The 27,015-nt window shown below is 40.7% G+C and overlaps 1 protein-coding gene across 2 annotated transcripts in view; it reads right to left on the bottom strand.

Moving 5' to 3' along the window:
* LOC134224637 (bestrophin-4-like) overlaps positions 1 to 27,015 on the bottom strand; it is a 98,520-nt gene that overhangs the window by 3,650 nt on the left and 67,855 nt on the right. Inside the window, exons 4-5 of one of the 2 annotated variants that reach the window (XM_062704094.1) lie at positions 18,132 to 18,303; positions 16,563 to 17,459 (exon numbers count right to left, since the gene is read on the bottom strand). In XM_062704094.1, coding sequence (XP_062560078.1) covers positions 16,563 to 17,459; positions 18,132 to 18,303 — 1,069 coding nt within the window. The remainder of the gene's footprint in view (positions 1 to 16,562; positions 17,460 to 18,131; positions 18,304 to 27,015) is intronic. The other variant, XM_062704095.1, reaches the window with a different exon arrangement.

The raw sequence follows: 27,015 nt of genomic DNA, 5'->3' as shown, positions 1-27,015 counted from the left end.
ATTATTCAATACTTACTGTCTCGCAGCACCTAAATTCAAATTGAAAACATTCCAATCAATTGTTTTCCTGATATTTTCAAAACAAAAACTGCTATTATTTTGAACAATTTAACCTAGTGCGTAATTTTAGATCGCGTCATTCGAAAAAAATCGATACCTAATATGTGTAAATTTCAACGTATTTGTAGTTCACTGCCAAAATTTCAACTTAATCCTTAATTGGTCATCGGGGTACAACGTTACAGCTTGTCAAAGTTGACCATTTTGTATGAAAAACGGCTTCCGCTGCAATTATTCTGAACACAGGTCAGGTGTATAAGTTCTCCAAATCATTCTGGAGTTTGAAACAGTTGGTCTACCTAGTTTACCGGTCAATAGCAACCCATGGTGTCCATACAGGCTTTTTGAGGCCATGTGCATGATTTACGATCTAAATATGTCCTAATCAGATGTTCTAAGTTCTCCAAATCATTCTGGAGCTCAGACCAATTGGTCTAACAAGACAACTGGGCTCAATACAAAGCTAATAGCAATCCCCAGTGTCCATACAGGCCTTTAAAGGCCATTCGTATGATTTGCGATCAAGATATGTCCAAACCGGATGTTCCAAGTTCTCCAAACCATTCTGAAGTTCAGACCTATTGATCTACCACGTCAGCTGGGCTCAATTCAAAGACAATAGCAACCCATACAAGGGGGGTCCCATAGCGTAGTTGGGCTACACGTTCGCCTTACAAGCGGATGGTCATGGGTTCGATTCCCAGTCCCTCCACCAAACCCTCGACAGTGTCCGGATCCGCAGCACATACGGTGGCGTTTAGGGTACTCGCTTTACCGTAACGGCTGCCTGATGACGACTGACAATTTGTTCTTCTCCGAAGCATTCCTCCAACGTTACCCGGATAAAAAGCAACCGAACAATGCAATGATCATTGGATTCACGACACGGACAAATGGACACAATGGACTCATGGTAAAATGGACCAGCAACGTCAACAACAATGAATAATGGAAAATCTAAAAATAGATTCTGTGTGGATTCTAGCAGCAGAGAATACCACAGTAGATCTCGGCACAGTAGCGGTTAAGTAACACAGAGTGCCAACCAAATAAAGAAAGGAATAAAAAAAGCAACTCATACAGGCCCTAGATGCCATGTACATGATTCATGATCTAAATATGTCCAAACCGGATGTTCTAAGTTCTCCAAATCATTCTGGAGTTCAAACCTATTGATCTACCACGTCAGTTGGGCTCAATTCAAAGACTATGGCAACCCATACAGGCCCTAGAGGCCATGTGCATGATTCATGATCTACATATGTCCAAATCGGATGTTCCAAGTTATTCAAATCATTCGGTAGTTCACACGAATTGGTCATCCTAGTCAAATGGGCTCAATGCAAAAACAATAGTGACGCATGGTGTCCATACAGGTCTTTAGAAGCCATGTGCCTGATCTATCCATGTTACGATCTAGATATGTCCATGTTCCATGATATGTTCAAGCCAACTGTGATTGGTACAAAGCCCGGAGCAATTCTTTGTATCTGGTCTACCAAGGAAACTGGGATCGATACATATCCAATAGCAATCCATGATGTGCATATAGCCGCCTGGAAGAGTCAACTCGGCACAAAACCGATAGCAATCCAGGCTACTATCGACCATGCTTACGATTTACACTCTGTTTTGAGCTCTCAGCTCTCAGTTTTGAGCTCTCAGATTATAGTATGGGAAATATCTAAATTGTGTGTTCATATGCATGGTCTTCAGGGACCTAAATAGAAATAATAACTTGCTATCGGTTATGTACCTAGTGTGATTGCAGGGCTGGTAGCAAGTCACTTTTTAGTGACTTGGTCACTATTTTGAGCCTAGTCATTAAAAAGTCACTATTTGCATCCAAAAGTCACTAAAGTCACTATTTTTCGAAAAATGGTCACTAAAGTCACTATTTTCGCACCACCGTTTGCAAAAAAGGCTCGAAATAAAAATCATTTGTACCTACCATTATTATCAACCAAATCAAATGTAAATCTGTTAGCAAAATATATAAAGTTTTAGAAATTGCTCCAAGGCCGTCTTATGAAAGGCAGAGTGGGTTCGAACCATGGACTTCGGGATCGAGAGCCCTGTATGCAGACCACACAGCAAAGCTTGGGCTTACGTTTGAGCAACTCCGTTTATAAAGCGCAGGATTGTTACGACTACGCGGATTTCGCGGTTTTTGTTGTTTTCGCGGATTAGATGCGGATTTACACAACGGTTTTGAGGATTCGCGCGGATTTAGTTTTGGGTGGAAATTTAATAAATAAGGAGCGTAGGCTTTTATTTTCGAAAGCAATGTCGTTGAGAAGGGACTCTACATTTGATGTCTATGCTTACCCATTTTTTTTGGATATTTCCAAGCCATTATTGAATGCATTATACTATTGTGCACTCGTTTAGCAAGCATTATAAGGGTAAGAACTTCACTTGTTGTCCTTTTTCATCGTTTCTGAATATCCAGTTTTTGTCACGTCAATTTTGACATAATTTCGAGATATTTCTTAGTTTCTGATTGATTAACCCCTCTATGACGAACCACACAGCATGATATTGTCGACGTAGCACCTCATTAGAATTCGGGACTTCCAAACCGAACTTTCTTCCGAAGTTTTATCTGTCAAACTAATTGATGTGTTGCTTAGCGCATTATTAGGCGAATCTAGCGCACTAAATCCAGAAAATACACCTTTGTTATAAAAAGCTTCCTTGTATTTGAAGGAGATTTTTTTTCAGGGATTCGCGGATAAGTTTTTATAATAATTGACGTGCAGTTCCTGCGGAAATTCCTGAAAGACAGCAAGGAATGTCTACAAAATATTCTGCCTCGGAAGTTTTTGTGCTGACATTCGCTATTGGATTTCTGTTGGAATTTCCGTTCGAACTCCTGGAGAAAGATTTCACAAGAATTTTCCGCACAATTTTTGAAAAAAATTCTCACAAGTTTTTCTCAAAAAAAAAAAACTTCCGCTGAAATTTCTGAAAAACAAATCAGAGTTTTCCAAAGCAATTTCTGCATCAAATTCAAGATTTTGGATCACATTTTACGAAACTTGAAACTTAGGAAACTTAGGTGTGGTAAAATTCATGTTATATATATCTGGTTAATGTTTTTAATAAAACCGAGATCAGGGTCTCGAAAAAACAAATGGCAAATGGACTATACCGTGACCTGTCCTAATTCCGCGCATTGCCTAAGGGTCTGTTCACAAATTACGTAACGCAATAGTCCGAGTTTTTGACCCCCTCCCTCCCCCTCGTAACAAAATGTAACATTTTTGGTACCCCCTCCCTCCCCCATGTAACGCGTAACTGTGAAAATTTTAAAGGCAATTTTTTTCCCTTCTCTGTAGCGTTTGGGTTTCGGAATTTTTTGAACACTGTTAGACAAAGGGACGGTACATAATAAAAAAACAAGGATATCAAGAATGCAGCTAGTAGAAACGAAAATAGAATTGCGACCGTTAGAATGCGACATTTACATAGTTTTGTGAAACTGTGGTGTCGAGAAATACAACATTCGCTTGGTTTTTTACTCATGTCAGCATGCTTGATTTCGATAATGACTAATAGACGATAACGATAAACAACAATTACAGGCATACCTCGATAGTACGTACACCTCCGTAATTTTAGTGTACGTACTATCGAAGCGTACGTACTATCGAAGCAAAAAAAAAACCGAACAAAAAAAAAATTTTCGCCTTTCTATTTATTTGGGAGTGGTGTAATGTTTATAAAACTGATCGGAAGCCAAAATTTCGATAGAAGGCTCTGTATTCTAAGCGAATTTATATTTGATACAGTACACAACGGACCAGCATGACTCAGATTTTTCTTGAAATGGTGCCTACATATAGCATTGCGCAAACTTATCGTCCTTGTAAATGTGAGGCTATTGTTTTTATGAAATATTGTATGTTAATGCTTCGGAACATCCATAAGCTACGTGATATTCGTGACGTTTTAAAGATATGTTACACGACATCATTCATAATTATGCATGTTACTACAAAAAGTAGTTGATCACAACATTTTTACGTGACGTATTTTATGGAATCCACCTATTTTATGTAAATGAAAAGCTTTTAGTTTGTCTTGCGCTGTCACTGTCGTTGCGATTTTATTGGCTCTATAAGCCAATCCATGAGACAGCTGCGATCAGCTGACCATTTTTGTTTACCTAGAATTTTTGACAGATTCTGACCGGACTGACAGAATAATCTAAAGAAAATTGTTAAGCGCGGTTTACACCAGAAGTGAGTTGCCTTCAACTGCATACACACTTTGTTTTGATTCCGATTGTCAGTCCCATCGCTGAATGTCCTCATGGAAAGCCTAATTGATGCATCCTTACCAAAGCGACAAAGTGTCAGCTATAGCAGCAAACGCATCGCGTTGATTTGAAGGAACCTTCATTATGATTCGTAATTATAGGGTAACTGTCCTATTTTGGACCCCTTGAGGAAGTTCATCCCAATATATGCTTATATCTATTGAAATACAGGTTCGATATGGGCGGAAATGACACCATTTCAAAGACGAAAGTCTTATTTATGAAATAGAAATTCAAAATTAGCTTCAGTTATTGATAAATCAGTAAAATTTGCCATTTTCTGAAATGAAAATATTCTTTGTTTTGGACAGTGCAACATGTTTTGGACCCCCAAAAGAACACATCCATCAAGATTTTTTGAAACTCAAACTCAAACCAAGAAACACATAGCGATTTGTTTTTTCAAAAATTACTTTAAGAAATTCTTCAGGAAATCCTTTCGGATACCCCCATTAATTCTGAAAAAGGAACTTCCCGGAGCAGTTATTGATGGAATTTTCTGCAGAATAATTTGAGAAAATTCTGTGGTAATTCCGAAACGAATTCCCGGATAATTTTTGAAGAACTTTTCGGGGGAACTTTAAAATAGATTTCTGAAGAAGTTCTTGAAGTAATTTCCGGGGAAATTATTGGCGGATTTTTTGGGAGAATACATGGAGGAATTTCTGAAATAATTTTCGGGGTTATTGTTTTAAGATATTGCTGCAAATTCCTGGAAAAAATCTCGGAAAATACTGAAGGGCATTTTGGATGATTTTTTATAGAAATTTTAAGCGAAGTACCGTAGAAATTTCGAGAATGGCTGCAGGATCTTCCGGGGGAATCCCTTAAATAATTTCCAGAGGAATTTCAAGGGGAATTTTTGTAGGTAATTCCGAAAGAGTTTTGACCAGTGGTGGATATCTGTGAACTTTGTTCACAAAACCCATGCCATGCAAAATACTCGCGAACACTTGTTTTGCCTTTTCTTGCCTACCTACTACTCGCAGAGAAAACAGAAAAGCGAACCCCGAAAAATGTTCGTGGAGCTTCGCGAGTCATTGGGGTTAATTTACAAAATGTCATAAACCAACATCGGAACAAATTCCCATGGAAGTTCAAGCAAAAACACATTTGTTCATTGTTACTATGCTTATGTGAGGTGAAATTTATCCATTTTGTTCGAAGTAACCACAAATACTCGCGATCGTGATTTTTACTCGCGAAAAAAATACTGCCCTACTTTTTGTCTTTGCTCTGCCCGTACTCGCGAACAAAGCAGGCAATGCAGGCAGTAGGTTCGCGCGAGTATGGCATTTCTGGTAGGCCCAATTACACTCTTTTCTTACTCGTGAAGGGAATATTTCCAGCACTGGTTTTAGCGAAATTTAATTTTTGTAGCCAGATGAATTTGCAGACGAATTTTGCAAGGAATTTCCAAGAGAATTCCCGAAGATAAAAAACGGGAACAATTTTCCGGGAGAGTTCTTGGAAGAATTTCTGGAAGAATTCCTGGGGCGTGAGTATCAAGGGCTTCCACGTGAGTTTCTGAAGAAAATCCGGAAAGACCTCGAAGTAATTAAGTAACTCCAGAGAGAATGCCCGGAGGAGTTTACATAGGAATTTCTGAATGATTTTCTGGTGGAAGTTCTGGGAAAGGGGATGTGAAAAATTCTAAGAGAATTCCTAAATGAATTGCTGAATGGAGGGTATATTTGGAAGGATTAACGGAGAAATATTTGGCTATAATTTAAGATGGATGTCGGGAGGAATTTCGTAAAAATTCGCGGAGAAATTCCTAGAGGAACTTCCGGAGGAATTCCTGGAGGAACATCCAGATAAATTCCGGAAAACTTGTAATACACGAAATTGATTCACGCTGACTCACGCCGCCGCCAATCACCACCACGCCACTGGCACTGGCTGAAAATGATCTATCACGCCTCACGGTCGATAAAATTTCAATAGGCGCACAGGTCTAGATAGAATATCAAGTTAAATCATGTATGGAATTTTCGACCAAACTACCAAGGTATCCCAGGGAGAACCCTTGGGAGAAACTACTGTTCCATGATAAACTTCTTCGGAATTCTCAGTAAGACGTCTCAGAGGAAATTTTCCACCAAAAATTTTCCTCATTTTAGTAACGCTGCTAATTTGTTTCTCAAGAAAAAAAAATGTTACCGACAAGTGAATAGAATGGAACTAAACTTAATGTAAACTAAATTAAACAGTAAAATATCTTGCCGAAAATTCTATTTTATGAATCACCATTTCCATGATGAAATTAATTTACTCTTCGGGGAAATATTTTCTGATCTATCAGGTGAACTAATGAATGGGGAAGGGTTCTAGAACTGAAACTAATTTCCTTGATAGATAAAATCATTCATAAACATAATAATTGTTCAATTAAGTGGATAGCTAATCTGCTTTCTAAGACAATCATACCCATAAAATTTTATATATTGCTGGTAACACTCTTATGCCGATGACATACTCACACGAGTGCGTGTGCGAACGCGTCCAAGACAAAAGATTTCCTCTTGCTGATATTCTGCTTTATGAGGGCTTGGACGCGCTCCGCATCGCTCAGCTGTTTCAGATGTTCCTTCAATTGTTTAAAATGCAAACATTTATGACACGCTGCTTTTTCAAAGTTTTGCTACTAAATTCCTTATAAGCTCACGATGGTGTTTAAATCAGTTGTGAAATTATTGCGTAGCATATGAAGGACCCCCGCATGTGCCATGATCAAAGCATTTTCAAATTTTTACTAAAATCGTAAAGATAATTGAACAAAAAAAAATTTTTTTTTTGTGTACGTACTATCGAGGTAAAATGTACGTACAATCGAGGGTACGTACTATCGAGGGTACGCACTATCGAGGGTACGTACTATCGAGGTATGCCTGTACTTCAATCAGTGATTAAAAATAAGACATTCAAATAAATTTTTATTCGTGTTATGCGTAACATTTGGTAGTACCCACCCCTCCCCCACCTTTTAGTGTAACAAAGTATAACGTAAGTTGGACCTCCCCCCTCCCCCCTGAAGCGTTACGTAATTTGTGAACAGACCCTAATACCGTGGATTTTATCCAAATTGATGAATATAGAGGTACTGTCTGTCATACACATCACATTATTTGGTGAAATACACAAATATATATCACAAAATGTTAGCAAATTATTATTGTGGGTATTTGTGACGTAAATTAGGCGCTAAAAAATAAATGTGAAAATGTATGGCTCGATCAGCCAAAATTTGCACCCGCTTCAAAACGCCTAAAATTATGGTTATACAGTGTTGACCCGATTTTGTCACTCCCCGATTTTGTCTACCCCCGATTTTATCACGTTTTCGACCCGATTTTGTCACCCCAAAATTTTTTGAAAATTTTAGTCATTCTTTTTATTTCCGTAAATAATACCGCAAACAACATTGATTTTCATGAAATAACTTTCACCGCCTGTAGTTTATTATGAATGACTTCTGAGTACCTGGGAAGGATTCTGTAAGCAATTTCGACAAGAAATAACGGGTACCGTTCACGCATTTTGCCTTTCCAAGGCATAAAATGATTCATATTTGTGGATTGAATTAAAAAATTGGAAATAAATAAAGTATTATCACCTCAAAATTTGCCAGGGGTGATAAAATCGGGATATTACTGTATTTCCAAGTCTTGTAACTTGATTTTTAAATGATATTTACTTCCAATATCTCATTGAGTTCAGTTTTACAGCTATAAAAATTGAGCTGGGTACTGAAATGGTGTTTAAATTTCTTGTTTTTGCATTTTTATTGATAGAAACAATTGTCGCGGTATTAGGCCATCTTCTTCGCCAGTAGTGCCTAATACCGTGACTAGGCTATACCGTGAAGTTGATATCCAGAAAAATAAAACGTAACCATCACATTGAATACATAGACCACTAGACAATATCGTATAGGTATTGAAACATTCATATTAAATATCTACGACATTTTATGCATAGGATTACTACGGAAGCATCATTCAGATGAATTACATATTGCAATATGTATTATTCCAATACTTCCGTAAAGAAAAATTTCTGTTGGAAGACTTGAAGATAATATACATCTAATGAACATACAAATCGTCTTTATTGTGTCGCTCAGCACATACGAATACAATATCATTTATGCGATATTTACCACAGACTTTAGACGTAAATATTTTTCCTGTGCAGTTTCCTTTAGAAATGAAAGTAGAGTATTTTTCATCTGAATACAAATCCTCCCATTGTCTTCAAATCTACTTAGACACTCGATTGGATATCATCTATCTAAAACCTAAAGAAATGTGAAGTAAATTATTTGAAAAATTAATAAACGCTTTTAAATCGTCAATATTGAGAAATTGCTAACTTCCCAAGGAAATGATTCTTTTCTCAGTAGGTATCTGTGTAAAATAGTAAATTTTTACGACGTTTTTTAGTATGTATGACCTAATAATTTAACTGAAATTTGTATATGATTCAATTATTTACACATTTTATTGTAAATGTGCTCTTAAGCTCATCATTTGAGCTTGTTTGATAGGGCACGGTATTAGGCAATTTACTGCGCGGTATTTGGAATCTTCTTCGGAATGTACGCAGTTAGGCATATTCATAAGTCAAATATCAAATACTATTTTCTTCATTTTTTTATGAGTTGAAGTACAAAACATATTTTTTCCTTCAAATGTATTTAATATTGATTAAAGTGACATAGTTTTCAAGGGTGATTGTTACAAATTGAATTTTATATAGCGAATTTATTGTGAACACGTCCTTAACCCCACGGTAATAGGGCATGTCACGGTATATGTATTCAAATTTGTTACGATTAAAAATGTTATTTTTAATTATTAAAAATCCTATTTTAAAAATGTCATCATAATTTTGAATTCTTTAAGTTTTTTTTTACAATTTGTCCTTATAAAGATTCATAAACTTTGTGATTCCAAATAATACTCTGTCTAGTAATTGATTAGATCATTTTATTGCTTTTTTACCGAAGAACCGTGCTAATTTTTCAACGTGCCAAAACGAATGTTCACACGTCTAACTACATACAAATTAGCGAAAGCCTTTTGGATTGGGCTTCATTCTAGCACTCTTTCACACTGTCTTGCAACTTTTGGGAATATATTTTTGACGAGACAATACTTTTTGAACAGTAGTAAAAGACAGCGCAAAAATTGTTATATTTTATTCTGCCTTTTTCATACACAAACTTCAGTTTCACGAAAAACTTCGAGCTCATGTTAAACTTCATTACCACAATGCTGTTGAACTTGCTTTACACATGACGCTGGGTAAATACCATTACGTGGTGTGTTACGGAATAAGGTTTACCATGGTCATATTGCTAGCCTCTGGATGTCCCAACTTATACCTTCCTCAATATCCATCTTCGTGGTATTTATGATGGTGTCGCCAAGTCGGTTGCCCCTTGCTAAGATCCATCCTCTCCTTAGTTACGGTGAAGATGCACACGGCCAGCAGTAGTAATCCTCATGCTTTTGTAATTTTTGTCTTTTCTTGATTTCTGATAGCATTCTAATAAGGATTTGAAAAAAAAAACATGATATCCCTAGTTTCCGATCTACTACGAGTAACACAGTGACAATACGAATGCACCTCAGCTCATACAAAAGTCACTATTTAGTCACTTTTTCTGCTTCTGAAAGTCACTATTTGTCACTTTTTTCGTCATCTTTGGTCACTAAGTCACTATTTTGAACGGCATTTATCGCTACCAGCCCTGTGATTGGCATGGAGAACTAATTGGTCTTAACTTCAAAGATTTGGAAGACTTAGAACGTCTAAACCATAAACCATGCAGATTATAATCAGGGACCTGATTGATATAGCTATCGATTTTGTACCGAGCGTAATTGACCTGCTAAACAAATTGATCTGAACTACGGAATGATTTTGTGAATTTAGATCATTTTTGCACATATTCAAATCGTTAATCGTATGGCCGCTTAAGGCCTACATGAATACCATGGATTGTCTTTGATTTTGTACTGAGCTCAATGGACTTAGTAGACCAACTGGATTGAGCTCCAGACTGAGCTTGAATTTGATTGACTGCCCGTAGTTGCTACTCTATTATGACCAGATCAGCTGTTCTTGCACAGAGAGCCAACAGATGTTTGCTTGGGACTAGCACTCATCTTCAATGTACATTGTACAAGTAGAGTAAAGAGGGGCAAGAGTGCGCGTGGGGTAAGAGTACGTTTTCGATTTTTTGAAGTTATAGAAAAAGATAAACTAGCAGTACTGCATCAGTTTGATAGGTATTCTGACCAACTATTGTCATGTGTAATTGTAAACGATTTGAATAAACAACAAGGGAGATATGGAGATAATTTTCTGGTCATTTTGCTAAAAATAATTGTGTTTTCGCAACTAGTATTCCAATACCATCTATACGATCAATCAGGTGAGCATTGTACCATTTCGATAACCTATTGTATAGAGTACTTTGTGGTGCAGAACATTAATTCGGTTGGCTTTCCAAGAAGTCAAAACCATTAACTGAATAAATTTTGGAGCTGTGGGGTAAAAGTACGCAGTAACGGGTGGGGCAAGAGTACGCATGTGAATCTTTAAGTTCTGTTGTCAAACCCGTACATCCGTCCGAAAAGACTAGTTCCACAGCGTAAAGGTCCGCAACAAAGAAAAATGGGACAGAAATCGGAAATTATCACAAATTCTCCCGGTATAGAAGTCCATTTCCTGTTCTAGCTAATGCTTTAACATGAGAAATACAAAGTAGGAGGAATGGGACGAGCCTGGGATTGAGCCCACGACCTCCTGCGTATGAGGCAGAAGCAATTGCCATATGACTACCAAGCTCGTCATTCCAACTGGACTGAGCTACTGACTGATTTGAAAAACTTAGAATATCCGATTTGAACATATCCAAAATGTAAATTATACGCATAGATAACTTAGATCATCCGGCTTAGACATTATCTAAATCGTAAATCCTGATCTGGGTGGACAATCTGGCTTGCTATTGATTTTGTACCGAGCTCAGATGATTTGGTATAGATCAATTTGTCTGAACTCCAGAATGATTTGGAGGATCTAAGATATCCGGTTTGGACACATCCAAATCGTTAATCATGGCCTCCAAGGCACTGTATGGATAACAAGGATAACTTTATATCGTACCCAGTTGACTTGCTGGATCTATTTGCCTGAACTCCACAATGACTTGAAGAGCTTAGAATGATATGGAAATGCTAATATCATCTTCCAAACTTGGACGTACATGTTCATGATAGCATTAGAGGCGAAAGTATAGAATTGATAGTTCCGTTAGGATACGGCACATGAAGAATGTTTTCATAGAAGTCGATTCCTCCGCATACGGGAGCTTGGCAGAAGGAAGGTTGTGATATTTGTGCCATCAAATATTGCCTCCGCTCGCTTTCAAATCGACTTATAAAAACATTCTTCATGCCTGCCGTATCCTAACGGAACTATCAATTCTATACTTTCGCCTCTAATGCTATCATGAACATGTACGTCCAAGTTTAAGATGATATTAGCATTTCCATATCATTGTAAATCGTTTAACTTCACGTAGAAGTAACACACACGAAATCATTAATTTAGAGCTTAGAATATCAAGTTTTGACATATCTAGATAGTAAAAGGGGCCCTCCTTAGCCGTGCGGTAAGATGCGCGGCTACAAAGCAAGACCATGCTGAGGGTGGCTCAGTTAGATTCCCGGTGCCGGTCTAGACAATTTTCGGACTTTCCTGTTCATAAAAGTATCATCGTGTGAGCCTCATGATATACGAATGCAGAAATGGTAACTTGGCTTAGAAACCTCGCAGTTAATAACTGTGGAAGTGCTAAATGAACACTAAGCTGCCAGGCGGCAATGTCCCAGTGGGAAATGTAGTGCCAATGAAGAAGAAGAAGAAGATAGTAAATCATGCACAAGGCATGTATGTACCCCATGGGTTACTATTGGCTTTGTATCGAACCCAGTTGTCTTGGTGGATCAGTTCATTTGAATTCCAGAATGATTTGGAGAACTTCTAACATCCGGTACACATATAGATACATATAGGTCGTAAACTATGCGCATGATATCTAAGGGCCTGTATGGACACCATGGGTTGCTATTGGCTTTGTATTGAGCCCATTTGACTTGGCAGACCAATTGGTCTGAACTCCAGAATGATTCGGAGAACTTAGAACATCCGGTTTGGACATATCTAGATCGGTAAATGATACACATCGCCTCTAAGGGCCTGTATGGGTTGTTATTGGCTTGAAATCGAGCCCAGTTATTGAAGGTGTAAGCTGCCGCTAACCGCAAGTCGAGCGCATCTGTATATGGAGGCCCATATACAGATGTGCTCGACTTGCAGTTAGCGGCAGTAAGGCTTTGTGGTGCATCTAGCAACACGTCTTCGCATAACGACAACCAAGCAGAGCGACAACCATGCAGAGTGGCAACCATGCATGGTACCAACCGTTAAGAGTAGAAAGCGGAAGAGACTTGTACCGCGCCTATGTATTTCCTTTTTTGAATTCGAGAATAAACCTTTTCCATTAGGCTAGGTGTACCAGTTATGGCTATAGCACCAGTTGTCGCACTAGTGCTTTATATGCCAAATGGCCAATCAAATTACCGCAAACCAAGTTCATATCGATAAAGCATATTCATATGATACGATAACACCTTTGATTTCCTCCAAAACAAGCAAAGCATAATTGTAAAAATTGATTTTGCTTAATTTTTGACGTCCTTTGCACCAGTTGTCGCACTAGTGGTCCCTATTTGGCCAGTCCCATAAGAAAACAATGGGATTTGCCAAATAAGGAACCAAAATTAAGAATAGTGCCACAACTGGTGCATGCGTTCCTATTATGGATTAATCAATTTTGAGAATAATAACCAATTTTATTGGGGTTTTCATAGCTGTTCTAAGGAGCAGAAAGAAAAACCTTTCGCTTGATATATAAAGTCCACCCACATGCCTTTTACTTATTTTTTAAAAAATAGTTGTTCTTATGTATGGCGACAATTGGTACACCCACCCTAGTTGTTTGACTGCGTAACAGAACACATCGTTTTTTATTTCAAGAGGTTATGTGCCCAGTTAAGTGAGAAGTGTGTGTAACCACGAGTTGATAAGATGGAGCGGCTAGGAATTCCGAAGCTTAATAACCACTGCCGCGAAATTCACTGCCGCGCTACTACTAGTGAGGGAGGACCTGTGGAAATATGTGAGCCCAGGAAATCCTCCGGTAGCGAATGCTGCGACGGAAGGAAACACCGGAAATGCTGCGGAAGTTGCTGCGTGGAAGCACTGGCAGAGACAGAGGTGGGGCACCACACGATGCAATCACACTATTGTTTTCATAGGCTATTGTTCTTGCGCCAAGTGGTGCCCAACCAAATAACAATAGCTGGCTCCGCCAGTGCGTGGAAGGCTGGAGACCAGAAGGCAAGAGCGACCATTGGATTGCTGGTGGAGGAAACACAACATGCTCTTATTCGTAACACGGCGACAGCAAAAGAAGCGTGGCAAAGTTTGCAGAAACACTACGAAAAAGTGACGCTGTCAGCCAAAGTTGACATGCGGTACACCGACGGTGAAAACATTGAGCAGCATTTGTATGAGATGGAACAGTTATTCGAGAAGTTGTCGAAAGCCGGGACGAATCTTGGAAGGGAGCTAGAGGTGATGATGGTCCTCCGTATCCTTCCGAAGTCTTGAACCTCACGACGGCTTTGGACTGCCGTAAGGAAGAAGAAATAACCTTAGCACTAGTGAGGCAAAAGGTCATGGATGAAGTGATGAAACGCAAAGGGAACGAAAAAAGTGAGAAAGCGTTGAAGGTGAACGAAAAATTGTCGGTCAAGAAAAGTGTTGTTTGTCACAACTTTCACAAAGTTGGACATAAGAAGAAAGACTGTCGAGTGAAACAAAAATTTCATGACATCACTCGGGACGTTGCAAAGCCAAAAAGTGCTCAAACGAAAGTTGCATCCCATATGGAAGAAGATGCATTCGTGTTCGCGGTTGGTGACTCAATCGGTGAGTGGACAGTAGACTCAGGTCCGTCATGGCATATTTGCGCAAATCGTAAATACTTTGACAGCATCGAGGATCGCAATTTGAAAACATCAACAGTAGTGATAGTGGCTGACGGTCGCAAGTGTATGGTGGGAGGAGAAGGAACGTGTCGGATCAGCTATTTCGTGCAAGATCGTTGAGTTAAGCAAGTGGTACTTTCCAGAGTTCTGTTCGTTCCGGAAATGAACGCCAATTTGATTTCTGTTGGATGTTTGGTCAAGAAAGGAGCCGAGGTGAGTTTTTCTTACATCTGGTTGTACTATTTCTTGTAATGGTCGGCGAAGCTGTACTAGTTGTACTTGTTAAAACGCAAGAAAAACCAACCACAGCAGTGACCAAGAGCAATAACCCATTATGCATTCATGAATGGCATCGAAGACTAGGGCATCGGGACACGGAGGCTATTTTTGAACTGGAGAAATGTGATCTTGCAAATGAATTTCGTATCCAGCCATGTGGTATTCGAGCAGTGTGTGAATGTTGCCTAAAAGGCAAGATCGCGAAACTTCCATTTCCGGCTCTTGGGCTCTTCCAGTAGCCGCTAAGTTGCGAAGACCGACGGAGGTCCTTCGTAACCTAGTTGGTTAAAGCACCAGTCTAGCGTACTGAGAATCGTGGGTTCGGGTTCCATTAAAGGAAAGTAGTTACCTCCAATACATTTTTCAAATCGTAATCTTCCACATAATGTACATATTCACATCTGAGTTTTCAGAACATTGTAATTTAATGTCCAAGTCGTCGGGTGGTTTAATACCCGGAAAAAAGGCAATTGACTTTGATTGAACCAAAAAGATCATGGTTTTCAATAGGTTTAAAGATGATTATTTGATTATTTGTAAAATGTGTTGCCGATTAATTATTCAAACTCGAAACGGAAAAGCAGGTATTATATTCCAGAATTGCGGAAAAAGTCGGTAGATCCCTATTTAAAATATCCAGAATTCATTCATAGCGGTTATTCTGTTAGTTGCCTTTATCGGTACAAGAACGAGCCATTATTAACAATGCCTTCCACCACAAGTTGTGCTACGTAGAATCTTATCGTTATCAACCGTTTATCACTTCGAGAGCATTCTCTTGTTACCATGTCTAGATTACGTGTTTCATTGATGTTTTTTTAGTAGAAGTTGGGTTCGTGTCATTATCATGTACTGATTTCAAAATATTGTTAAGTGTTTTAAAAGTGAGAATTAGGTTGAAATAGTGCATTGAAGGGTATTTAAAAAAGTTTGTGTGTTTCGTGTTTTGAAAAGGAAGTGTTCTTAGGTTTTTGGTTTTTGGTTTTAGATTATCCACCAGATTAGTAAGCGAGTGCTCGAATGTGATTTCATCTTACAGATGGCGTAGTTGTTTTTGATGTAGGTCCAATGTTTTCGCTAAAATAAAATAAGGAATAATTAAATGCATTATCACAGTTAAGATGTGTGATTCTATTCAAAAAGCTGCATTCTACGGACAGACTATTTCTATAAAGACAAAAATTTATAATGCAGTTAATACAAGATTTTAAATCTTCCACCGGTAATATTAAAGTTAAATAATTTTGATTCGAGGTAAGTGGTGAGAAACGCCGAAATAGTTATATAACTTTTTCCTTATTATTTTTTAAATAAATTAAAAAATAAACAATTTGAATTTGAAGCAGGGTGGCAACGTTACGGTAATTACACTTCTATCAGAGGTTCCTAAAACTGCAACACCAGTCTTTTGTGGCTATTTTTGGTTTGTTTAGTATGATATCAGTTGATTAGTTAACAAGATCCCGTCTTTGTTAAAAAAAAAACACGTGTTATTTATAGATTTAGTCTAAAGTACCCGCGGTTTTTGATATTTTTGCTAATTGAAAAAGTCTCGTTGGAACTTTATTTACTGTGTTTTATATCATCAAATGCATTTGTTTGCGTACTGGTTTAGGTTTTATGAATCATTTCCAGTGTATAAATATATCGTTGCCACCCAGGTATGAAGGTATATCCATTTCTGCGTGTGCACCGGCGAATCAAAAAATTGCAATATAATAAAAATGTAAAAAATCTTGGAGCTGTTCCAGCACTCGTTCGCTAACCTCGTCGTCAAGCATTCCCTGCTGTTCAGGGAATGTGTAATCAACATTTTGATTTTTTTTACCGACCAGTTCGTCCACCCGCACCGATGATGGAACAACCGGTATCACCTCGGCCTGTCTTCGATTGACCGTAATGTTATCGGTCGAGGGAGCCGGTGGTTCCTCCTTGATGACAGCCGAAGCTACCGTGTGAGGTAACTCCACCGGGAATCCTTCATCCCAGTACTGATCTTTCACCAGGGTTGGATGTTCGTGATGCATTTCGTCTACAATGAGATACGAAACCTGAACATTTCGATCGATCATCCAGTTCACCTCAAAATCGTCATCATCTTCGCCAAATGGATTGATCAGCGACTCCGCCACTTTGAGCCATCCCATGTAGAAGAAAAACTGCAACGTTGTAAATATCGGGAAGTATTGGTCAATTCTAGTCACGATCCCAGTGACGTTCTCTTTCGATTCAACCGATTGTTGGCCCATAACCGAAAACAGAAAATATGAATAGACGGCCAGCGTCACCACTTGAGTATACACCAGCGGAATACTGATGGTGTCGTAGGAGATCAGTAGACCACACTGACCTCGGAACTTGTTTAGCTCGTCGATGATGGTTTTGACGGCGAAGTCATCTCGGCAGCGACCTTCTTTCCGCGCTCGAGTCACAATACTCGCGGCCCAAACAATTGGTAACCAGTGCTTCGAATGCCGTGGGAATTTCTGGTTCAGATTGTGCATGATCTTGTGTTCGTTCTCGTTGAGTAGACCGGCCTCGACGAGATGGTCGATCGTGGGAAACCGCTTCTTCACTCGAGGTGAAATATTTGTTAACACCATGGTGAAGCACAGGCACACATATCGCATGATGGTTCGACGCATCACGCGACCTCGTTCATCCTAATGAAAAATAGATAAAATAGTGTTATTTATGACGGTAAGTGTCGTATTATAATATTTTAGAGCTTAAATTATGCAGATCATCCTTGTTAAATAAAGAAAGAATGTTAATCTCACTTTCCCTTGTACGAAAAAGCAACTACTTTATCCAGTTTGCATCTTTGAGCAAACAATAAGTTCTTCTGCCTAGGGCTGAAAGTCTCGTAAATAAAGACATAAAGAAATAGATTTTATTTTCACCCTCACATTTCACCTTTTACATCTCTGTAAGGTATCCTAAGGCATGAAATAATGAATCATTGAAAAATATTCTGAATCGTCTCCACGACATCATAAATTTACCGTTGCAAATCAAGCTAACAACCATGCAATATTGATGAATTGCGCGCTGCCTTCCTCACATAGAGCACAGGATGGCGCCAGACAGACTGTTGAATGCTTCGTTTACTCAAACCGCTCTCTGCCTCTTAGCGTAGGTTTCTAACTTTAAAAGGAAGCGAGGGTGTAGTGGGAGGATAATTTTATCGCATTCAATAGTGTGGTGTGAGTACTTTGCAAGGCAGGTGACTGCATCGCCTTTTTTTTGTGCACTATCACAAGCTCAGTGTACGATCGGAGTCATAATTTTTAATTCGAGCTTGTAAACAATCACCAACAAGCGAGTGCACTTACCTGTCCGTGAACATTGGCACTGACGAATACTGCTATTGGGTCCGGCCACGGTATACTGGTGTACTGATTCCACCACCGGGTCATTACGATGGTGACGTAGAAACCGAGCACGAACGATAGTGGAATTAGGTTACTATAGGTGGCACAATATTGAGCGATGTCTTCGAAGACTCTGAAAGTATAACGAAAGAATTGTTAGAATTTAATCAACATAGATTGTAATTTTTTTTCTGAAATTGTTCAATTCTCCAGATGTTTAATATAGCATATACCGTGATTCGGGGAAACATTGATCATTTTTTTATTGTTTTGTAAAAATTTCATCCGTAAGTGAAATCATGGCTTTTTTCATATTTTCAAAATGAGTACCGTCGTCGGGGGTGACAATGGGTCAAATGGGGGTGAGAATGGGTCACTGTTTCAACTACTTAGAACTAGAATGCCTTTAGAATGGATTGAATGTATCTGAAGGCAAGAAGACTAAAATATAAAAGACCTTTTTGAACGGTTTTGCTCTACGACCTCCAGGCTCCCGGTGAGAGCGGTGACCCATTCTCACCCCCCAGACCCATTGTCACCCCCGGTGGCGGTACTGCTACATGTAGAAAATACAAGGCTATTGTTCTTGATTATTTGATACCTTAAACATGTTTTAAATATTTTTTTTGTTTCGAGTTTTTTTTATTTTTCAAACTTTGATCAATCATTTATCTATAGAGCAAGCGCCTGTAAACGCCTTAAGGTAGGCATTTTCTTACGGAATCCTTTACGCTTTACGCTGACCGCTAGTGGAATTATCTGGGTTTTCAACAATAAAAATAAAAATTTCGAAACAAAAACTATGGATCAAACAAGAAAATAGGATTACTCATTACATAACTATAGGTACGAGCTTTTTTTTGTTTTTATACTTGTTTTTATACTAAATCCCATCCCTAACAAATTTATAGTGAGTTCATTTGGCGCACGGCAAATAAGGGTAAGGGGTAAAGCGTACCATTGGTACTTCGCGTACCTGAAGGAATAAAATAGACCCCATCTCGCGGTCCTTAACCTCTTAGCCAGCAACTCCTATCCCTATCTCCTCGTGGTGCTGGCCGGGATACGAGCAACCTTAGGAAAGATCGGGTAACCAACCCCGGTGGGAACTATGATCGTATGCTGACCGAAAAGAGGGGGGGGGGGGTGGGGGGTGTTTGCTCCTCTCCGGAGGTGCAAATCTTACTGAGTGTATGTACTCCATGATAGGAACGGCTCACAACAGCGTCTGTTCTCTATGTTAGGGGCGGATTATCATCGTCGGAGTGCCAGCGAGGGACTCTAAGTGAACTGTGCACCATGGTCCACCGGAAATAAAGAGGAATGATCCTCCGGAAATTTAGGGGGTTTGGTGTCAGGCTCTGCAAGCCAGCCAAAAAAACTTTCGCAACGAATAATCAACTAGAGAGTACGGACCGGAACCATCGGCGAAGACCACTGCGATGAAAAGGGACTAGCGATTGGAAACTCGGTTCGTGGAACAGCAAATCTCTCAACTTCATCGGGAGCACACGCATACTCGCCGATGTGCTTAAGGACCGTGGATTCGGCATCGTAGCGCTGCAGCAGGTTTTGTTGGAAGGGATTAATGGTGCGAACGTTTAGAGGTAATCATACCATCTACCAGAGCTGCGGCAACAAACACGAACTGGGAACAGCTTTCATAATAATGGGCAAAATGCAAAGGCGCGTGATCGGGTGGTGGCCGATGAACGAGAGGATATCCTTCTTCTTCTTCTTATTGGCATTACATCCCCACACTTGGACAGAGCCGCCTCGCAGCTTAGTGTTCATTAAGCACTTCCACAGTTATTAACTGCGAGGTTTCTAAGCCAGGTTACCATTTTTGCATTCGTATATCATGAGGCTGACACGATGATACTTTTATGCCCAGGGAAGTCGAGACAATTTCCAATCCGAAAATTGCCTAGACCGGCACCGGGAATCGAACCCAGCCACCCTCAGCATGGTCTTGCTTTGTAGCCGCGCGTCTTACCGCACGGCTAAGGAGGGCCCCATAAGAGAATATGCAGGTTTGAGGATGGAAGGCCGGTTCTTCAACTTCAGCACAATCAACGTCCATAGCCCACACTCCGGAAGCACTGATGATGATAAGGACGCATTCTACGCGCAGCTGGAACGTGAGTACGACAGCTGCCCAAGCCACGACGTCAAAATCATCATAGGAGATTTGAACACTCAAGTTGGCCAAGAGGAGGAGTTTAGACCGACTATTGGAAAGTTCACCGACTATTGGAAATCACCACTGCAGACAGAAACGCCAGAAACGCAAATCAACAAAAGTTGGACTGGTGGTGAATGCATCAAAGACAAAGTACATGCTTGTGGGCGGAACTGAGCGCAATAGGGCCCGCCTGGGAAGCAGTGTTACGACAGACGGGGATACCTTCGAGGTGGTCGAGGAATTCGTCTACCTTGGATGTTAGTCGTGAAATACGAAGGCGCATCATCTGTGGAAGTCGGGCCTACTACGGGTTCTAGAAGAAACTGCGGTCAAAAAAATTCACCACCGTACCAAATGTTTTGTGGGCTTCGAGGCCGTGCGGTTAGCGACGTCAATCTTCTAAACGCATGTGCTGTGGAGTGTGGGTTCGATTCCCGCCCCGGTAAGGAGAAAACTTTTCGTAAAGCGAAAAGTTCTCCACTGGTCCACTTGGTGTTGTGTAAATGTCCTGTCCGTTGTCTCATGCTACATGTTGAGTGTTCAGTCTATGCATCCTCTGGTCGAAGACGGTGACCCTGTCTTTTAAAAATGTGTCATGTACAAGACGCTGATTAGACCGGTAGTCCTCTACGGACATGGTGCGGTGGTGAATCTCTTTTTGACAATGCTCGAGGAGGACTTGCAAGCACTCGAAGTATTCGAGAGACGGGTGCTTAGGACCATCTTTTGTGGTGTGCAAGAAGACGGTGTGTGGCGGCGAAGAATGAACCACGAGCTCGCCCAGCTCTACGGCGAACCCAGTATTCAGAAGGTAGCTAAAGCCGGAAGGGTACGATTGGCAGGACATGTTGCAAGAATGCCGAACAGCAACCCTGCAAAGATGGTGTTCGCTTCCGATCCGGCAGGTACGAGGCGGCGTGGAGCGCAGCGAGCGAGATGGGCAGACCAGGTGCAAAACGACTTGGCGAGCGTGGGGAGCATTCGATGATGGAGAGATGCGGCCTCGATCCGTGTATTGTGGCGTCAAATTGTTGATTCAGTGTTATCTGTTTAGATGTACACTAAATAAATGAATGAATGAATGTACCACGATATTGTTACATGAATCAAGCCAACTTGAAGCAAAACTGCTTGCTCGAGATCGAATAGGTGATAGGCTGTAGCAAGAACAAGGCGGAAACGCAATATCTATGTGCATCATTCATCAGGAGTACACATCATGAAAATCGTCAAGACTGACAAATTAGGGGGTATGTCCTAATGTTGCGGTAATGTTTAAATAGTATATCCTGGATAAACAATTGTGGATCCGTTGAAACTCTTTAAATCAACCGCTAGAACACCTTTTGTTTGACGAAATTCCGTTCAAAAAGATGGAAAATCAACATTTTTCGTTAAAAAATGCGTCCTTTGAGCCTATTATTGCGGTAGTGCTAAGGTCCTATTGCAATACCGCAACAATAGGACTGATCTTCAAAAAATAGCGCAACAATAGGCAACTGCGTCCTATTATAGCGGTAGTTTGTTTTTAATGTGATAAAAGCAAAGCAACATATTTACGGAACTAGAGCATCCTATCGGAACGGGCATCCTATGCGACAACTGCAATGTAAAAAATTAAATTAATTTTAAATTAATTAATTTTTAAAGAATTTTCGAAATCAATTTTGTTTTGACGGAGCGCTTAACCCCTTAAGGTCTGAGGGAAGCTCTCTCGCGGTAGAGCGCTATTTTTGTACCAAAATGTCTATAACTCGGAATTGGGAACGAATTTCGCTTATTCCAACTGACAATCTCTTTGAAATTTATCTAGGAATGTTCCTACAAAATTTCATGGACCTACTATTTCCCAAATTTGAATTAAGCTCTAAATACTGAACTATTGTAGAACTAAAATTTTCGCTTCTCAGTACCTCTCCGATGATTTGAGGCACAAAGAAATTGAATTTCGCAAAACCCAACTGACAAAAGTTTTGAATTTTTCCAACGATCATTTTGATGTAATAAAAAGTATATGTCACCGCAATAAATTTTGGAGGAAGCTCTTTTTACTTCAACCAAGTTTTTTAAATTCCATACAAAAGTTACCATTTCGGGAGAGCAGCCAACAACATATTTTCTTGTGGCGCACGGCAGGAAAGGAGCGATGAGAGCGAAAGAAAGTCCGTCAAGAAAAAAGCTTATTCCTATTTGTGACCACGAGGATACCAAATATATAAATTGAAATCAAATATAGGAATGAGATGAGATAAACAATTGAAAATAAATAAGACAAATAAGACAAATCAAACAAATAAGTCAAATTAAACAAATAAGACAAATAAGACAAATAAAGCAAATAAGACAAATAAGACAAATAGGACAAATAAGACAAATAAGATAAATTCCATCGGAAGTTCCTCCAGGAATTCCTTCGAAAGTTTCTCCTGGAATTCCTAAGGAAGCTCCTACAGGAATTCCTAACGAAGTTCCTCCAGGAATTCATTCGGAAGTTCTTCCAGAAATTACTTCGGAAATTCTTCCAGAAATTCCTTCGGAAGTTCCTCCAGTAATTCCTTCGGAAGTTGCTCCAGGGATTCCTTCGGAAGTTTCTCCTGGAATTCCTAAGGAAGCTCCTACAGGAATTCCTAACGAAGTTCCTCCAGGAATTCATTCGGAAGTTCTTCCAGAAATTACTTCGGAAATTCTTCCAGAAATTCCTTCGGAAGTTCCTCCAGTAATTCCTTCGGAAGTTGCTCCAGGGATTCCTTCGGAAGTTCCTCCGGGAATTCCTTCGGAAGTTCCTACGGAAGTTCCTCCGGGAATTCCTACGGAAGTTCCTCCGGGAATTCCTACGGAAGTTCATCCGGGAATTCCTACGGAAGTTTCTCGGGGAATTTCTACAGAAGTTTCTCCGGGAGTTCTTCCGAAAGTTCCTCAGGGCATTCCTACGGAAGTTCCTCCGGGAATTCCTTCCTTCCTTCCGAATGAATTTCTGAAGAAACTTCCGAAGGAATTCCTGGAGGAACTTCCGAAGGAATTCCTGGAGGAACTTCCGAAGGAATTCCTGGAGGAACTTCCGAAGGAATTCCCGGAAGAACTTCCGAAGGAATTCCCGGAGGAACTTCCGAAGGAATTCCTGGGAGATTTTCCTAAGGAATTCCTGGAGGAACTTCCGAAGGAATTCCTGGAAGAACTTCCGAAGGAATTCCTGGAAGAACTTCCGAAGGAATTCCTGGAGGAATTTCCGAAAGAACTTCCGAAGGAATTCCTGGAGGAACTTCTAAAGGAGTTCCTGGAGGAACATCCGAAGGAATTCCTGGAGGAAATTTCAAAGGAACTCCTGGAAGAACTTCCGGAGGAATTCCTGGAGGAACTTTCAAAGGAATTCCTGGAGAAATTCTGAAGGAGTTCCTGGAGAAACTTTCGAAGTAATTCCTGGAGAAACTTCCGAAAGAATTCCTGGAGGAACTTCCGAAGGAATTCCTGGAAAAACTTCCGAAGGAACTCCTGGAGGAACTTCCGAAGGAATTCCTGGAGGAACTTTCGAAGGAATTCCTGGAGGAACTTCTGAAGGAATTCTTGGAGGAGCTTCCGAAGGAATTCCTGGAGGAACTTCTGAAGGATTTCCTGGAGGAACTTTCGAAGTAATTCCTGGAGGAACTTCTGAAGGAATTCCTGGAGGAACTTCTGAAGGAATTCCTGGAGGAACTTCGGAGGGATTTGCTGGAGGAACTTCCGAGGGATTTGCTGGAGGAACTTCCGAACGAATTCCTGGAGGAACTTCCGAAGGAATTCCTTTAGGAACTTACTTTATTCTTCTTCTTAGCCTTATCTATCTTATTTGTATTATTTGTCTTATTTGTCTTATTTATCTTACTTACACCAGCATCACTGTTATCATCCAAATTCTTTTCAAAGCCTTTGTGGAAACCTTGTACAGAAATCCTCTCACGATATTTTCTAATGTTGTTCTAGAAACGGCTCATGTTTTCATTTTCCAAAACCAGCTGGAGTTTGTTTATTTTGATTTCCTCATTGCGTGATTGGTCGGCGCTGCTGCTGTTCTCTCGCCGAACAACTGCATGAGTGATACATTTCTTCCGCATTATTGCCAATTCCTTTTGTTCTCCGTTTACGGCAAATTCTCAAGCAATTGTAAATTGCATAATGATGAAATCATTTTGGCGACACTGACAGCGTCATTCTGACGGGCTGAATTGGACAATTTTCTCTCTCAGAGAGTGCTGCCACGTGCTTTTTTAACGGAAAACCCTTCCCTCAGACCTTAAGGGGTGAATTCATTAGGGTGGTTCAAATTAGTATGGGAATTTTTTTTCATTTTTTTTTGATGGCCCGCCATCTTATTCGGTTCTATTTGATGCCCTGATGCTCTGGGCATAATTTCAGCCAAATCGGTCAACGTTTGGGTGGTGCTAAACTTGTTGGAAGTTTATATGCAAAAATGTATGCAGAAACATCAAAAAACAATGAATTACAGTTGGACGGCACAACTTATGATGAAGAATGATGATACTCATTCAGATCTTGAAGAATTTAATACAGAATGCTATGCAGAGAACCGCGAGAAGATTAGAGTTAGTCCGGCGAAGTTATTAGCATTTCTATGAAGGGGGTTTGAGCAAATTTCGATTCTTTTACCTTTGAAAAGAAATAAATTCACCCTTACAACACTCCAGTTAAATGCTAATATCTTTGCCTAATAAACTCTAATCTTCTCGCGGTTTTCAGCATAACATTCTGTATTTAATTCTACAAGAACTGAATGAGTATCATGGTTCTTGATCGTAAATTGTACCGTCCAACTGCAAATCACTGTTTTTGGATGTTTCTGCATACATTTTTCTATATAAACATCCAACAAGTTTAGCACCGCCCAAACGTTGACCGATTTGGCTGAAATTTTGCCCAGAGTATCAGGGCATCAATCAATCAATCCCCGCAACTTCGATGTCGTAGCGCTGCAGGAAATCTGCTGGACAGGACAGAAAGTGTGGAAAAGCGAGCATCGAGCGGCTACCTTCTACCAAAGCTGTGGCACCACCAACGAGCTGGGAACCGGCTTCATAGTGCTGGGAAAGATGCGCCAACGCGTGATTGGGTGGCAGCCAATCAACGCAAGGATGTGCAAGCTGAGGATAAAAGGCCGTTTCTTCAACTATAGCATCATCAACGTGCACTGCCCACACGAAGGGAGATCCGACGACGAGAAAGAAGCGTTCTATGCGCAGCTGGAGCAGACATACGATGGATGCCCACTGCGGGACGTCAAAATCGTCATCGGTGACATGAACGCTCAGGTAGGAAGGGAGGAAATGTATAGACCGGTCATCGGACCGGATAGTCTGCATACCGTATCGAACGACAACGGCCAACGATGCATTAACTTTGCAGCCTCCCGCGGAATGGTAGTCCGAAGCACTTTCTTCCCCCGTAAGAATATCCACAAGGCCACATGGAAATCACCTAATCAAGTAACGGAAAACCAAATCGACCACGTTCTAATCGACGGTAAATTCTTCTCCGACATCACGAACGTACGCACTTACCGCAGTGCGAATATTGAATCCGACCACTACCTCGTCGCAGTATGTCTGCGCTCAAAACTCTCGACGGTGATCAACACGAGTCGGAGTCGTCCGCCGCGGCTTAACATTGGGCGGCTACAAGACGGTAGACTAGCCCAAGACTACGCGCAGCAGCTGGAAGTGGCACTCCCAACGGAAGAGCAGCTAGGCGCAGCATCTCTTGAAGATGGCTGGAGAGATATTCGATCCGCCATTGGAAGCACCGCAACCGCTGCACTAGGCACGGTGGCTCCGGATCAGAGAAACGACTGGTATGACGGCGAATGTGAGCAGTTAGTTGAGGAGAAGAATGCAGCATGGGCGAGATTGCTGCAACACCGCACGAGGGCGAACGAGGCACGATACAAACGGGCGCGGAACAGACAAAACTCGATTTTCCGGAGGAAAAAGCGCCATCAGGAAGAACGACACTGTGAAGAGACGGAGGAACTGTACCGCGCTAATAACGCACGAAAGTTCTATGAGAAGTTGAACCGTTCACGTAAGGGCCACGTGCCACAGCCCGATATGTGTAAGGACATAAACGGGAACCTTCTTACGAACGAGCGTGAGGTGATCCAAAGGTGGCGGCAGCACTACGAAGAGCACCTCAATGGCGATATGGCAGACAACGGTGGCGGTATGGTAATGAACCTAGGAGCACGCGCGCAGGACATGCGACTTCCGGCTCCGAATCTCCAGGAAATCCAGGAGGAGATCGGCCGGCTGAAAAACAACAAAGCCCCTGGAGTTGACCAACTACCAGGAGAGCTGTTTAAACACGGTGGTGAAGCACTGGCTAGAGCGCTGCATTGGGTGATTACCAAGGTTTGGGAGGATGAGGTTCTGCCGCAGGAGTGGATGGAAGGTGTCGTGTGTCCCATCTACAAAAAGGGCGATAAGCTGGATTGTAGCAACTACCGCGCAATCACATTGCTGAACGCCGCCTACAAGGTACTCTCCCAAATTTTACGCCGTCGACTAACACCAATTGCAAGAGAGTTCGTGGGGCAGTACCAGGCGGGATTTATGGGTGAACGCGGGATTTATGGGTGAACGAGAAATTCTGAAGGAGTTCCTGGAGAAACTTTCG

This window comes from Armigeres subalbatus, chromosome 3 (assembly GCF_024139115.2).
Source record: "Armigeres subalbatus isolate Guangzhou_Male chromosome 3, GZ_Asu_2, whole genome shotgun sequence".
NCBI lineage: Eukaryota > Metazoa > Arthropoda > Insecta > Diptera > Culicidae > Armigeres > Armigeres subalbatus.
Note: the sequence above shows the minus strand (reverse complement) of the source record. Positions and strands in the feature narration are given on the sequence as shown.